The sequence below is a fragment of the Drosophila kikkawai genome, chromosome 3R (genome assembly GCF_030179895.1).
Source record: "Drosophila kikkawai strain 14028-0561.14 chromosome 3R, DkikHiC1v2, whole genome shotgun sequence".
NCBI classification, from domain to species: domain Eukaryota; kingdom Metazoa; phylum Arthropoda; class Insecta; order Diptera; family Drosophilidae; genus Drosophila; species Drosophila kikkawai.
The window spans coordinates 7,733,134-7,747,531 of NC_091731.1; the positions used below are offsets into that span (position 1 = coordinate 7,733,134).

General features: G+C 37.2%; 3 protein-coding genes across 6 annotated transcripts; all 3 read left to right on the top strand.

Moving 5' to 3' along the window:
• Window positions 1-1,018: 1,018 nt before the first annotated feature.
• Dsk (Drosulfakinin) lies at window positions 1,019-1,576 on the top strand. The gene has a single exon (XM_017164912.1). The coding sequence runs from the start codon at window positions 1,031-1,033 to the stop codon at window positions 1,448-1,450; it is 420 nt and encodes a 139-aa protein (XP_017020401.1). The 5' UTR covers window positions 1,019-1,030; the 3' UTR covers window positions 1,451-1,576.
• Window positions 1,577-3,354: 1,778 nt separating this feature from the next.
• LOC108073289 (cytokine receptor-like) lies at window positions 3,355-5,187 on the top strand. 2 transcript variants are annotated; one of them, XM_070287186.1, is made up of 3 exons: window positions 3,355-4,457; window positions 4,527-4,992; window positions 5,060-5,187. In XM_070287186.1, the coding sequence occupies exons 1-3, from the start codon at window positions 3,382-3,384 to the stop codon at window positions 5,066-5,068; spliced, it is 1,551 nt and encodes a 516-aa protein (XP_070143287.1). In that variant the 5' UTR covers window positions 3,355-3,381; the 3' UTR covers window positions 5,069-5,187. The 2 variants fall into 2 exon arrangements, with proteins under 2 accessions (XP_070143287.1, XP_017020332.2); XM_017164843.3 differs by having other exon boundaries at window positions 4,527-5,091.
• A 107-nt stretch (window positions 5,188-5,294) lies between these two features.
• On the top strand, window positions 5,295-13,361 carry LOC108073295 (beta-mannosidase-like). Of its 3 annotated transcripts, XM_017164851.3 has the most exons (11): window positions 9,293-9,398; window positions 9,472-9,500; window positions 9,663-9,806; window positions 9,863-10,379; window positions 10,436-10,523; window positions 10,576-10,750; window positions 10,891-11,001; window positions 11,055-11,537; window positions 11,904-12,541; window positions 12,603-12,785; window positions 12,849-13,361. In XM_017164851.3, the coding sequence occupies exons 3-11, from the start codon at window positions 9,686-9,688 to the stop codon at window positions 13,128-13,130; spliced, it is 2,598 nt and encodes an 865-aa protein (XP_017020340.1). In that variant the 5' UTR covers window positions 9,293-9,398; window positions 9,472-9,500; window positions 9,663-9,685; the 3' UTR covers window positions 13,131-13,361. The 3 variants fall into 3 exon arrangements, with proteins under 3 accessions (XP_070143286.1, XP_017020339.1, XP_017020340.1); XM_070287185.1 differs by lacking the exons at window positions 9,293-9,398; window positions 9,472-9,500 and adding an exon at window positions 5,295-5,343; XM_017164850.3 differs by lacking the exon at window positions 9,472-9,500 and having other exon boundaries at window positions 9,145-9,398.
• Window positions 13,362-14,398: the final 1,037 nt, after the last annotated feature.

Below are 14,398 nucleotides of genomic sequence, written 5' to 3' on the forward strand. Positions count from 1 at the left end.
AGATATGGCCATTTTATATTATTTAGAATTTCGTTTTTAATGTTATGAAAATCGGACGACTATATCTTATAGCTGCCATAGGAACGATCGGAAAATTAATAGAAAAAAATTTAACCTTCGTTGTTTGTCAACGTTTTTCGTCTACTCTGAGATATAAGCTTATTTTATTATTTAAGAATTTTGTTACAAATTTCATAAAAATCGGACAACTATATCATATAACTGCCATTGGAGCGATCGGTAGATGTAGAGAAAATGTAAAACTGGGAATGTAAAACTGTAACTGTCAAACTTTAAACATAATAAGTATAGGTAAAATTTAATGAAACTCTGTTTTGTAAGTGTTTTCAGCATTTAAATCTATAATATAAACATCAAAACCAATCTGCAAGGGTATACAAACTTCGGCGTGCCTTCTTGTTCTTCCTTGGTTTCTTTTTCTCTGACGACGGCATGCTTAGGAGGTGCCTTATGACAAATTTCAGCTAAATAATGTAGCACAAATGCCTTTAAGGATTGTAATTTTGAATATCTATCGAATTACATTATAAGTTCCATTGTATTTATAGCAAGGAAAAACTATTCAAATTAAAAATAAAAATTATAAAAGAACCACATTAAACAGATAACAATATTATATTTAATACTGAATACATATGTACATATGTACATATGTACATGCATATTTTATGTATGTTGGTTCGTTTATTGTCCAGTACTTCGTCAGGCTTTAACAAATTCAAATTTACTAGCTCTAACATTGAGCCATTTTCAAATTTGTTCCACATAAATATTTTTCAAGAATGGAACAAGAGGAACTGCTGGCTAATTTAATCAATCACGTCAATCACAAGTCAAGCCATAATAAAGGTAATCTCATTGAGTTGCAGGAACCCGTTAATGCTTAGCCATCGCTCTAGCGGAATATTAAAAAGACGGGAGGGAATTGAGGGAAAGCCACAGTCCCCAATCCTATAAAAAGGGCCCACAACAAACGATAGCTACCAGTCTGCTTAAGGAAAAGCCCAGAATGGGACTCAGGAGCTGTTCGCACTTCGCCTCGCTGGTGATTCCACTCTGGGTGTTGGCTCTGTACTTCTTGTTCGTAGTGCCGGAAGCAGCACAAGCAACCAGTCTTGATATCGGAAAGGAAGAAAGGCGGGTGCAAGACCTGGAGTCAAAAATAGGGGCTGAAGCGGGACAGTCCGGCGGTAACATTGTGGGACTTTCGCTTTCCGGGCTCGGTAACTCACACAACAGAGTGGGCTTTGGAAACAGAGTGCCACTGTTTTCCCGTCCTCTGATACCTATCGAACTGGACCTGCTGCTGGACAATGATGACGATCGGACGAAAGCGAAGCGCTTCGATGACTACGGCCATATGAGGTTCGGCAAGCGCGGAGGTGACGACCAGTTTGATGACTACGGTCACATGCGATTCGGTCGGTAATTCAATTTAAACGATTTGGTGACGAGCGGCCAACCTGAGTGATGTGCTTTTGTAAATAGCTTTTATGCGAATATACCATAATTTAATGCTACAACCATAGAACATAATAAACTAGCGCATTTCAAACAGAGCCTTTTATTTAAAGCCTGTACTCCCTACCTATAAAGGGTGCGGTGTCTATTATGAATACCACGCAAATGATGTCACGATTTCTACCGTTAACTGGGAAAAACATTGGTCGGCCATAATTACCTTCCTTCAGGTGAAAATGCCGCGCATTCCTATTCCCTACAATATTAAATCCATAATATCACTTGGAAGTCATTCGTTAAGTTCATTAATAAATATGTTTATTTTGAATTCATGGAGGCCATTCTACCGCAGCCGTTTTAGCTTCCCAATTTATTTACTTTAAGTACTTCTTTGCAGCTGGTACCCTTAGTCACTTGGTACAATATTGTGTATCAGTATCCTTTATTCTGAAACACCATTCTTAAATGTAGAATATAAAATAAATAAATTCAAGTCGGCAGATCTACAATATTTATATTTTTCCTTGTGCAACACATTAGAATAAACAACGCGTAGGGAAATGTGATTTAATTTAATCTTTAAGCTAACATTTAAAACGTTTTGATTTTTTTACGTATTTTTAGTTAACTTTGAGTTTGTTTTTAAGTTAGTTTAGTTCTAATATATTTGTACCGTTAGTATATATTAAAATTTTAATATAGATGCTTCGGCCAGTTGTTTCAGTCAAGTGATGTGTAGTAATGATTAAAGATTTTTAAATTCATCCAGTCTTTGCGAAATTCCATAAGCGTTTAATGCGGTTGTAATCGACCTCCGCAGATGTTTAGTAGAAATAAAAGTTTTTTATTTCAACATTTTAGAACCTCGTCAAATACACAAAAAAAAATGGCGTAGGTTGAATAAACAATTTGTTTTTGTTGAGTTACCTATTGTCAATGCATTTTGTTGTTGGATTTTTGACTGTACGAAACTGCTGTGACAGTCAATTACAGTAACCCTTACGTTGACTTTGGGGACTGTAAATTACTGTCAGGTGCAGTAAAGATATTGTACGTTTTACGTATAAAGTTTTAGGTATTGTATGTATTCACGTTCCCGACATTTGTGTTTGAATTGGCTCAGTAGCCCAGCCGGTAAGCGGACGTTCTGTCGGATCTGAGACATTCGTTCAAATCCCGAGACAATTTATATACTAAGTTAACCAATTTTAATAACCATTTATAGATCTATAATTACTGATTTAAATGCGAAATTCTTTCACAACAAAGTTTAAGAAAAACCAAAACTTAATTTAATTAATTAAGTATTAACTAAGGTCGGTCTAGTAAGGATTACATTTTGGTTTAGTTTATTTTAAAAATAAATTCTTACAGTTTTTGTTCAATAAATCTGTAAAATACTGTATTTCTTACGTCCTTATACTGTACTTCACAGTAATATCAACCCAAGACTTTGTTTTGGGGCACTTTGACTGCAAAATGGTTTGGATTTACTGCTGGAACTGTTTCAGTGTATATTGGAGTATTCTTGGCTTGGTGTAAGTCGCCATGCGGGCTCGTTTGATAAGACTATTGCTCGGCATTCTGACGTATCAACTGCGAAGACCGCAGTACTGAATTTTGTTGAGAGATAACGAAATATATGGCATATTATTCCTATATTATTATTTATTATAACCCATTAATTTATAATACATTTTGCAAAAGCACACAAATTTAAGTCTTCAAGCAGACCGTAGAAATTAAAAGAATATAAATCAGTCGTTTATTATTCCTAGAAAGCACTCTTACTCAGCAAAAATTCATTTAAGAACGTATTTTAGTTTCGAAATTGAAATGCTTTTTGTAGCAGTTGTGGTTGTAAACCCGGAATGTAGACGCTAGTTTCCCATTTCAGTCATGAGAGGACGGTCGTACGTGCTGCTACTGCTGGGCGTTTTGGTATTGCCTGGAGCCCTCTGCGATGGGGAGGATCGGGAGTATGAAAGAGATTTAATGATGAAAAAACCGGTAGGCAATGTTTGGAGCGAACCAAAAGAAGTAGCGATCGGCGAGTCGTTCTTCATATACTGCAATACCACAAACTTTGAAATCCAGCCTGGAGATCTCACACTAAAATTAGACTCTGGCGACGTTGCCCACGACATGGTGCCTGTGAATAATTCTACAGTCAGGTATAGAGAGGAATTTTTAAGGAACGATATGAATAAGTGTTACACTTGCTTTTTGAAGGAAGCAAAAATCGAACGCCATTGTATCACTACTACGTTCCTAAACGTATCGAACTTTGAGTGCATGTTATTGGTCTTCTCAATGTCAATGTCATGTAAATTTTATATAACTGAGTTCGACATATCGGCCGAATACACCATTACCGATAGCGGTCAACAACCAGTCAAGTGCTGGCCATCACTTCGGGACCATAAATGGATGATGAAGTGTGAGATTGCAATTGATTATAAAAAGGAGACGTACGCCTTTACCCTTTTAAAGAAATTGAAAGCAAGGAAACTAATTCAGCACTTGCAATTAAGGCGACATGAAATAATGGAACCGGAGTGGGAATCCATGGGAAACCGGACTTGTTTGCCAGCCCCTAAGGTCTTTAAGACTAAAGAGTGCCGAATACATCTGGTGCCACAGTCGGCACAGATCGGTCGGCACGATTTAACGTTGATCGACGAGCCCGCATTGTCAGGCCAACTTTTTTGTTTCGATTCGCCACGTCATGCCCACCAAAAATTCGAAGTGCATCTGCGGTGCAGCCTAAGCAATCCACCAGGGGCCCAGTCGACAGAGTTTGTCCAGTACGACTATTTAACTCCACCAGCTAAGCCCGATCGTCCGCCGGAGCTACTGCCCAACGGGTTCTTTCACGACTTTGAAAATAAGAAGCTTTTCGTCTATTGGCGGCGTCTGGATGAACTGGAATTAAACGGACCTAACTTCACATACTCAGGACAGGCCAACAGCGCGTATGATATTCCTAACACGAGTTCCTTATAATTACAATCCCATCAGAGTATATTTTTATTAACTTTCAGCCAGCAGGCACATCTCCTGGACAACAACTCCGCTTATTTTGTTAACTGGGATCCAAAGCTACCAAACACCGTTTTCGTTTGGAGCGAAAATTCAAAGGGACAATCGGAATACACCAGTACCCTCAATATTCCAGTTCTGACCAATTCCTCATCTCATCAACCGCAGGAACTCTCGTACCAAGTCGATACATTTACCATCTTCTGGCAGCCACCAAAAAATCGGGACAACCTCATTGGGTACACCGTTTTTTGGTGTCCCATGTCCAATAAAAATCTTGAGTTTTGCGACGACCGCGAGCCTATTAAGTTCCAGACACTGAGAGGATCAACAGTTAATCAATTTAATTTTAATAGGACGATGATAATGTACCGCAAAGCAGTGGCGGCTAACTACAATGATAATCGGAGTGGTGGCATGCAGTGGATCGGTGTCGCGCCGTTTAGAAACAAGGAGCCTGAAAAAAAGGTTACAAATTGGTTTTTTATTATTTCCATTACAATGTGTTTTTTCTTTGGAATCCTTTCTGCTTTAGCCATCTTAAAGAAACGGCGAAACATTTCGTGAGTCGCAGCAGAACAATTCGTACACTCGGGAAAATAAATAAAAACATTCAAATGTTTAAAATTACAAAATCGTGACTACATGACATTTGTTTCAAGGCCATAATAAACATTATAATCGAACTCGTATCCTTAAGATCATAGTTGGAGGGTTAAATAATTAATTATTTTAATTATACGGAACTTACATATGTCCTAAGCAATAAAGGAGGCAATAAAACACGGAAGCTTTCGGAGTATGTTTATTGTAAGAAAAGTAAGTTGGTACTGAAAAGACATAACTTAAACCCAGCTTGGGAGAACGGATTGGACGTTCTATGGACTGTAGAGAAAGAGCGTTCGGGATATTTTGAGGCTATAAGCGGGATCACACTGCTTCTTGAAAATAAGCACCCCTTAGCGCAAACAATTTGGTTGTGTTAAAATTCCACAAAACATTATTCTTAAGCTTTCCACCATATAGAAATGCTGGAATCAAGTAATGTCAAATTTCATAAACTAACCTTTTACATATTATATTTATAGTTTACACTTACAGTGTTACATTCAGCTTAAAATTTATTCTACATACCAATCGTCTATTATTTACTCGTCCGATCTGGCCAGTTCCAAATAATGAGAATAGTTAGAAAACTATCTGCAAATTTTCAAAAAGATCCAAAACAGAGACTAAAAAACATTAAACGTCTTTTTTCAGATTTTAATTTTTACATTTTTAGAAAAAAAAAATATTTAACATATCGGAGTGAATCGAAAATTATTAAGATTAACATGAAATTATCTTCTATTTGAACCTAAATGATGTAAATAAAACTGAAAATTGCTATTTTTTAAGAGGGTGTGACGACAAATCAAATTTCCTGAAAATGGAATTTTTCTTCAAAACTGTATTAAATTTTGTTGTGATAATTTCTGTTGGGTTTTTAGGTTCAAATAGAAGAGAAACGTATAAGAAACACAACAAATTTCCATAGCCGGGAAACTAAAAGCTCGAGGCACTGCGCCAAATATTCTCTAGGTCCGACATTTTCAAACTTATTTTATATAACACTTATTGTTATTATCTCCGATTCTCTTTTTAACTATCTCCAAAAATTTACGATGATTGCTTGACTAAGTTGCCTAAGTTTTGACCGTTTACATATATGTACTATAACCCCCTTAAAGTAGTTTTCGTTGTATGTTCTGAACTTATCTTTGCCATTTTTTATCCGTTCAACCTCGTTATGATTTTTCAAAAAAAATTTTACTTATAATTCAAAAGTCTTTCAGCTTGCAATTGAATCACTAAGGACAAATTATAAAAACCTACCCTACCTAACTACCTAATAGAGACAGAAAAAAATTACATGGGCAATTTTCTGATATCGACCGCACTGATTTCGCGAAATGAGATGAAAAATTTTAAAGCGGTCAATTTTAATGTATTATGCATAGATTGATCTTAGTAATGTTTAACTTAAAAATATTAAGACTTTTTTTAAATTGAATTTTAATCCCTGTCGCATTTTTTCCACCGTACTTTTTATGTAGTTTTTATACTTTTTAAGTAAACTGGAAATAAAAATATTTATTTACAGGGTGACAATAAATAACCCGGACAAATTTTGAAGCAATCGATTATAAATGTGTTATGATGCAGCCCTTAAATAAATGCATTTATAGATAGCTTGTACTTTTCTGAAACAAATATATTTACATATTTGTGATTTCCATCAAGTGGATATTTGTTTCGGGATGTTTAACAATCGTTGTGCAATTTTAAAATGTTTCAATAAGGAAATCGCCAATGCGACATTGTTCGTTTGCTTGGCATACCAAAACAAACGGTCTCTGACGCTATCCGGCGGTTTAATGAGCTTGGTCATGAAGGTGACCGTCCCGGACGAGGCAGACCATGCACCGCTAAAACTTCCAGAATTCGCCAGATCGTGAAAAAGCGGATCACTCGGAATTGCAGAGTCTCGATCAGAAAAATAGCCCGTGAAATCGGAATGAATCGAGAAAGTGTATGGTTGATTGCAAAAAATGAACTTAATCTCAAGCCCTACAAGCTCCAAAAAGTGCACCTTCTTATGGATGACAATAAGCGCGTGAGACTTCAAAGATGCCGTCAGCTAAAGCGTCGAGCCGCAGGTCAAAAATGGGAGCGTATTCTCTTCACGGACGAGAAGATATTCACCATCCAACAGGCGCACAATCACCAAAATGACAGAACCTGGTCGGCTGAAGCTCCAGGTATCTCTGCAATAATCGAGCGCCGTCAATGTGAGCAGTCTTTAATGGTTTGGGGAGGAATATGCGCCACTTGCAAAACTCCCCTTGTTTTCATCGATCAAGGGGTCAAAATCAATCAGGAAGTGTACCGCCGGGACATTTTGGAAACTGTTGTGCTTCCTTGGGCCCAGCAGCACTTCGCTGATACGGAGTGGACGTTTCAACATGATTCAGCGCCAGCCCATAGAGCCAAATTGACTCAGGACTGGTGCAAAGCCAATTTTCCGGACTTTATCATATCCAGTGAATGGCAACCTTACTCGCCGGATCTTAATCCAATGAACTACAGTGTGTGGTCTATTTTGAAGTCCAGGGCATGTGCTAAATGCCACATAAGTTTGGTGGCGCTGAAGCAATCATTGCTCCAAGAATGGGATCGATTATCGGAAGAAGACCTGCGGCCCATTGCGCTAAATTTCCAGAAACGTTTAGGGCTCTGCATCGCAGCCCAATGATGCCACTTCGAAACCGGTTAAATATATGTTAACACAATACCTATTTAATAGTTGTGTATCTGAATTTCTTCTCAAATACAGTTCCTTAAAAAGTTATGATCAAAATTGTTTGTCCGGGTTATTTATTGTCACCCTGTATTTTTCAAGTGATGATAGAAAGCAAAACTAAAAACATAATGCCCCTGACTTAAAATATATTATTAAAACAAAACAGGCCCTTGTTTTTCTACCAAAATAATGAAAAATCAAATATTCCGAAATTTACTTTAGAATATGCTTAATTCTTTTAAATTTGGTCAATAGGAGCATATTTTAATGGAACTATGTTAAAGAAAATCATTTTAGAGCACTTTGAATTATTTGGTGGCGGTTGCTGTTTCTAGAAAGTGACGCATATATGTATATGTTAAAACGCCAAACTTTTGCTAGCTATAATAGGCTCCTACAGATAAATAAAATTGATTGATCGCTCCTATGCCAGCTACATAAACATATGATATAATACTTTAATCTTGATAAAATCTCAAGCATTATTTTTATAGTACATTTTACATTTTGCATTACATTTGCATTCTTTACAGTTTTACAATTTTCCTTTATATTTTATTTTAGAAATTCTATAATCGTCAAAATGGACTGAGTAGATAAAAATATTTGTAAAACCAAAAACAAAATACAATTTTGTTTTATTAATTTCCTGATCATTATGATCATATTATGATATAGATGTTCGATTTTTATAAAATTAATAATTGTTAAATGACTATACATTTAACAAAAAAGTTCATACGCTGGACTTCTGCAACATATATGTTACATTTGTGCTGACAGATCCAATGGGTATCGCTCAACAAGTTCCTAGCAATATTTGTCATTGTTTAGATGTGTCGCCTGATCGTAGCAACATTTGGTCTTCCATCTGTCTTTAAAAATTGAACTCTATCCATTCTTAATGAACCAATGCAAACTTCAAGGGCATCTCAAAGAAAAAATGCTCAAAATTATATCAAAATCTTCTAAACCGGAACGACTAAGAAGATAATAGAAATGTTAAAAAAGTCTTAAAAGTCTCAATTCTGTCATCTGATCCAACAGTAAAATACAAAGAAGTAGGTTTCACCCTCCCCCAAATAAATGTTGGCAACACGAATGATTAATCCAGACTGTTTAATAAGAGAGATCGTACTATTGACGTTGTTTTTTTTTAATACTCGATAGGTAGTTAGCTGTTCAGGGTCTTTATCGAACAATTTCACCACACCTAGTCGATACGCCGCTGGAAGCAGAAAATTATTTTCAGTAATCAAAGTTATTCCGGAGTGGTAACGTGTATTCGAAAAAGCACTGACTCAAATTAGTCAATAAACCCCACTTCAATTGATAAGATTTCAGTTGAATTGTTACAAATAAAAACATAAATGCGTATAAAATGTTAACAGCCAATCACTCAGTATGGCAATAAATTGGTTCAGATTGATCTGTCTACTTGGTGTCTTCTATAGTACTATCCACCATAACGACGCGAAAACGGTACTTATTCAAGAGCTAACTAAATGGACGTTGAGAAGTGAAAACTCCTGTAAGTGTCCCTAAAAAAATGTACATAAATAGGAATTTTCAATTTGATTTTGTTGATTCATCTTTGCCTCCAGAGCAGCGTCATCAGAAATATATATACAGAGTGAGTCGAGATAAGATAAGGGAATCTTTGTCTAATTCGACTTTGTGATAACGCTTGTATTTGGTCTAATTAATTGCCTATATATGTGTACTTCTGGCTTTAAACGATCTGATTTGAAACCTATTTATGTGCCTATTACTTTATCTTCCCGACTAACATCAGCACTGGAAACAAGCGTACCCCGAATGCCATCTGGAGTATATACGGCGCTTAAGGATTTCTATGGAGACTTGCTAGATCCCGGAAATGATGTAGCTCTTCGCTGGATAGCCAACCAGTCGTGGATATTCAGCACAAAATTTGACAGTGGGTATAAACAACACCGAACCACTTTACGTGATATTACTGACCCCAAAGTGCAGGTGCCGAAATGGGTCACGAAATGGTGAACCTGACACTCCACGGAATCGACACTGTATCCCAAGTGCGCGTCAACGGGCAACTACTTGGCGAGACTGACAACATGTTCGTCCGCTACTCGTTTGCCATCGGCCACCTGCTCTTACCTAGTCCAAATCAAAACATTTTGGAGGTTGAGATTTTATCGCCCATACAGGAGGCAAGTCGGCGCTTCCGAGAGCTAGAAAAAGAGGGAGTTTTTACGGGACCACCCAGCTGCCCAAGGGCACGTGGAGACGTCGAGTGCCATCGGAATTATCTACGCAAAATGCAAATGAGCTTTGGCGGCGAGTGGAACCCTGTAGCGCTCTCCTCGGGTATATGGAAGCCTGTTGCAGTCGAGTACTATACAGTGGCTGTGCTACGCGACGTCGATGTGGCCATCAAGAGGAACAAAACTTACTGGACGTTGGATTGCCGCGCCTTTCTTGATACTACTGCATCAAAGGATTTCTATGTGGACCTTAAGGCTTATGCCAGGTAAACTTAAATGGTTCACTTTTTTTATGAACAAAGTATTTTTTTATTTATTTTAGTGATCTGTTAGATAAACCATTTGTTTTGGAAAACCAACTTGTTTCGTTTACGTCTCCCGTGCTAGAGTTCCAAATATCTATACCAGAAGTACAAATATTCACCTCTTGTCGAAAATTCGGCTAATACGCACTTTCCCTAGGACCGAGTTACTATGTGGTGGCCCAACGGCTACGGCAAGCAGATGCTCTACCCAATACTTTTTAAAGTGAAATGCTACACCAGCGACGCTGTCCCCAACCTGAGCTCACGAACAGAGTCGCAGAAGATATTGAAGGTTGGGTTTCGCACCTTAGAGCTGGTAGAGAACACAGATCGTAAGTGACTAAATATGTTTTAATTAAAAGTCTTTAATGACTATAAGGCTCAAAGATGGCATTGGTATACTTGACACAATTGCACTCGCGTATTTTATTTTATTTATTTTTATATTTTTCTTTACTACACGTTCAATTAGAAAGTGGCAGGACATTCTTTTTCCGGGTGAACGGTCACCCGATCTTCACGAAAGGTGCGAATTACATACCTGCTCATACACTTCCGGAGTTGTCAGCAGAGACGGAGTCAGGTAACGGAGCATGTGAATAACAAGACAATTTGATAAATACTCCTCTGTTCTAGTCGAATATTTGCTGAAAGCTGCACACCAGGCCAACATGAACATGATTCGCGTTTGGGGAGGAGGTCTCTACGAGTCAGAGAATTTCTACAACTTGGCTGATTTCTACGGGCTGCTAGTGTGGCAAGACATGGCGTTTTCCCGAGCAGCATACCCCTTAGAAAAGGACTTCGTGGCCTCCGTCTGTCTGGAGACTGCGCAAAACGCTCAGCGTCTGTCATATCATCCAAGCCTCGCACTAATCGCGGCCAATAACGAGATTGAGCTTTTCCTTGTAACGAACAAATCAGACTTTGGGGAAGGCGCCAACCGCATTGAGAACGATTATAATGCGCTATTTGACACCATAATGGGGGAACTGAGCATCATATCTCGTAATGATTTCAGTCCTCGTCCTGGTCCAATGATTTCCACACCCTCGCTGGGGGTCGCACCATACGCTGATGATATGCCTACGAATCCTCAAGATCCAAACTATGGTGATGGTAAGTCTCATAGTGCGGTGCACTGCAAATTGTTCTAATTAACTAAGGTACATATAGGTATGTATATAGGGGAACAATGTCCATATAAATTAGCATTCTACAAGTATTTTAATATGACAGAAGGAAGCAATGCAAACCATATTTATTCTGAATAGGCAGACAAAAATAATCTCTGCGATGAGGATCATTGAAATTTTTGAATTGAATTATTCCTCTGCCAAGATTCCAGTTAAGTGAATACTGTGTAAACAGTTTTAGAAGTTAGCTTCCATTTTGGTTTTAAGTCACTTTATCGGGCCAGCAATCAGACGGTAATGTCTTTTAAGTTGGCTTGAATATTAACCAAACTCAATTATTACATTGCAGTGCATTTATGGGTAGACGACAAGGATGGTTTCAGCCCTGAGACTTATCCGCACGCTCGATTTGTTTCTGAATTTGGTTACGCAAGCCTTCCAATGCTCTCAACATGGCAGCGTGCGCTGGGAGGTGGTTCAAACGTCAGTAACGAGGAGATTGCTTCCCTCATCCGAAGCCGGCAGCATGACATAAAGGGATTCATTCCGATGCTTCAGCAAATCTCGTATCAACTGCCGTTCACTCCTCAGAACTGGGACGAGAACATTGAAAAGTTCATATATTTCAGCCAGGTGGCACAAGCCATGGCGACCAAGACAGCGATCGAACTGTTTCGCAGCCTACGCACTGGAAACCAGACAATGGGCGCCCTAATCTGGCAGCTTAACGACGTTTGGGTGGCTCCGACATGGTCGTGCATCGACTTTTACGGAAACTTTAAACTGATTTACTACTGGGCCAAGGAGTTTCTGGCCTCAAAATGCGTTATTGCCTTGTATGACGCTAGCTCAAATAACCTTAATATCACGCTAACCAGGGAGGATTATGCGGACCATTTGGACTCCCAGTTTTACAATGTACTGATAAACACCTACCTATGGACTGACCTGATTGCTAAGAAAACAATTGCCCGTGCTTTTGGTTTGGTAAGGACGGGAAAGCCCTTAAGCCTACGACTTTATTGACAGTATTTTAAATAATACCCAGGGATCAAATCAGCTTGAAGTGCGCCCCATACCTCTTGAACTGTTGCTGTACGAAAACCACTCAAAAGAGGAAATATTCTTAGAAATAGTTTTGGAGGATAAAGATAAGGAGACCGTGGCTAGAAACTATTACTATCCGGTGCCTATGAAAAATATCAGTGGAATAAAAGACCCGGAACTTACAGTAAGTATTCCACATTTTCTTCAGTATTGTCATCAAATACCTATTCAATACTTTTTCGAACAGGTGCAAGTCGCAGGTCAAGATTGCAACAACGCACAATCTCCGTATACCAACAGTTTCAGTTTGCTAGTCACTGTACGGTTTCCGGCTTTACTTGTATATCTTGAATTAGTACATCCGGATTACATCACAAAACGCCATACGTTTTCCATAAATGGCTTTACTCAGACGGAACCAAGAAAAACGGTCTACTTGCTGTTTGAAGATGACTCGGAATGCCTTACGCTAACTAGTGATGACATAAAGGTTCAAACTATCAACCAATATTTATTACAAAATAATTAATATTGTATTCAAATTTCAAAGTATTATATAATTTGAATGGCTCAAACAGCATTCTTATCCGAAGTTGCTTGCAGAATCACTGTCAACGATGTATCGATGTTTCAGATTCCTAGAACTACTATTATTATATTAAAAGGTTAAAACTAAAAAATTGTTGTTTCTCCACTTGATGAGAAATTAGCTAGTTAACCGGGAAATCAAATAAAAAAAAAACATTTTTGAACGATTTTATTACCTGGGAAGCTTTTTTAAACCTCTAACTACCGTCCAAGCAGAAGCATAACAAAAATTAAGCTTTCTTCGAAGTAAAAAAAAAACAAGAAAGGAAGCTAACTTCGGCACGCCGAATTTTGTATACCCTTGCAGATTGGTTTCGATGTTTATATTATAGATTTAAATGCTGAAAACACTCACAAAACAGAGTTTCATTACATTTTACCTATACTTATTATGTTTACAGTTTGACAGTTACAGTTTTACATTCCCAGTTTTACATTTTCTCTACACCTACCGATCGGTTTATATGGCAGCTATATAGTAGAGCTGGGAAAAAATCGATGTCAACATCGATTAAATCGATTCTTTCTTTTCGGTCGATGCATCGATTCGGTTTAGAAAGAATCGATTAATCGACAAGGTCCATGCTTTGCTCTTCTGTGCGTTTCAGCTAGCTCAACAGAAGCAGAGCGAGTATTTAGTAAGGCTGGATGTATTATAACCGATAAACGTGCGGCTTTAAAACCCAAAACTTTAAATAAGCTCGTTTTTGCCAACAAAAACCACTGGCTAGTCGAATTTTGATATTTTTATAATTTGAAAATATTTTTGGTTTTTTGTGATCTCATTTAATTTAATTTAATTTTTCTGGAAATATCCAGTAAATAATTGATTTTGATTTTTTGTTTTTATATTTATTTTGCTTCTTATTTTATGAACCTTTATTTTAAATATTTTTGTTTAAAATAAGTTACTATATTTAAAATAAAGGCTTTGAATAATTTTATTTAAAATAAAGAAACAAAATATTTTTATTAAAACAAAAAATCAATTAATCACTGGTTATGGCCAGAAAAATTAATTTGATTTATTATGAATACATTTTGGGTTTATTGTTTAAGAATGATTATGTAAATAAATTTAAGTTCTGGTTTTTTCTGAATTTATTTGAAGTAAAAAATAAAAAAGTTTTGTTTTCGATTTAATCGATTTAATCGATTTTATTTTCTAAAAAATCGAAAAAAATCGATTCGCTGAGAATCGATTTTTTC

Bases quoted from the DNA above. Each gene is read 5' to 3' on its own strand.
- Dsk (XM_017164912.1), top strand. From the start codon at position 1,031: ATGGGACTCAGGAGCTGTTCGCACTTCGCCTCGCTGGTGATTCCACTC.
- LOC108073289 (XM_017164843.3), top strand. From the start codon at position 3,382: ATGAGAGGACGGTCGTACGTGCTGCTACTGCTGGGCGTTTTGGTATTG. The intron at 4,458-4,526 runs GTATGATATTCC...ATTAACTTTCAG, and splicing joins TCAGGACAGGCCAACAGCGC to CCAGCAGGCACATCTCCTGG.
- LOC108073295 (XM_017164850.3), top strand. From the start codon at position 9,272: ATGGCAATAAATTGGTTCAGATTGATCTGTCTACTTGGTGTCTTCTAT. The intron at 9,399-9,662 runs GTAAGTGTCCCT...GACTAACATCAG, and splicing joins GTTGAGAAGTGAAAACTCCT to CACTGGAAACAAGCGTACCC. The intron at 11,002-11,054 runs GTAACGGAGCAT...CCTCTGTTCTAG, and splicing joins GTCAGCAGAGACGGAGTCAG to TCGAATATTTGCTGAAAGCT.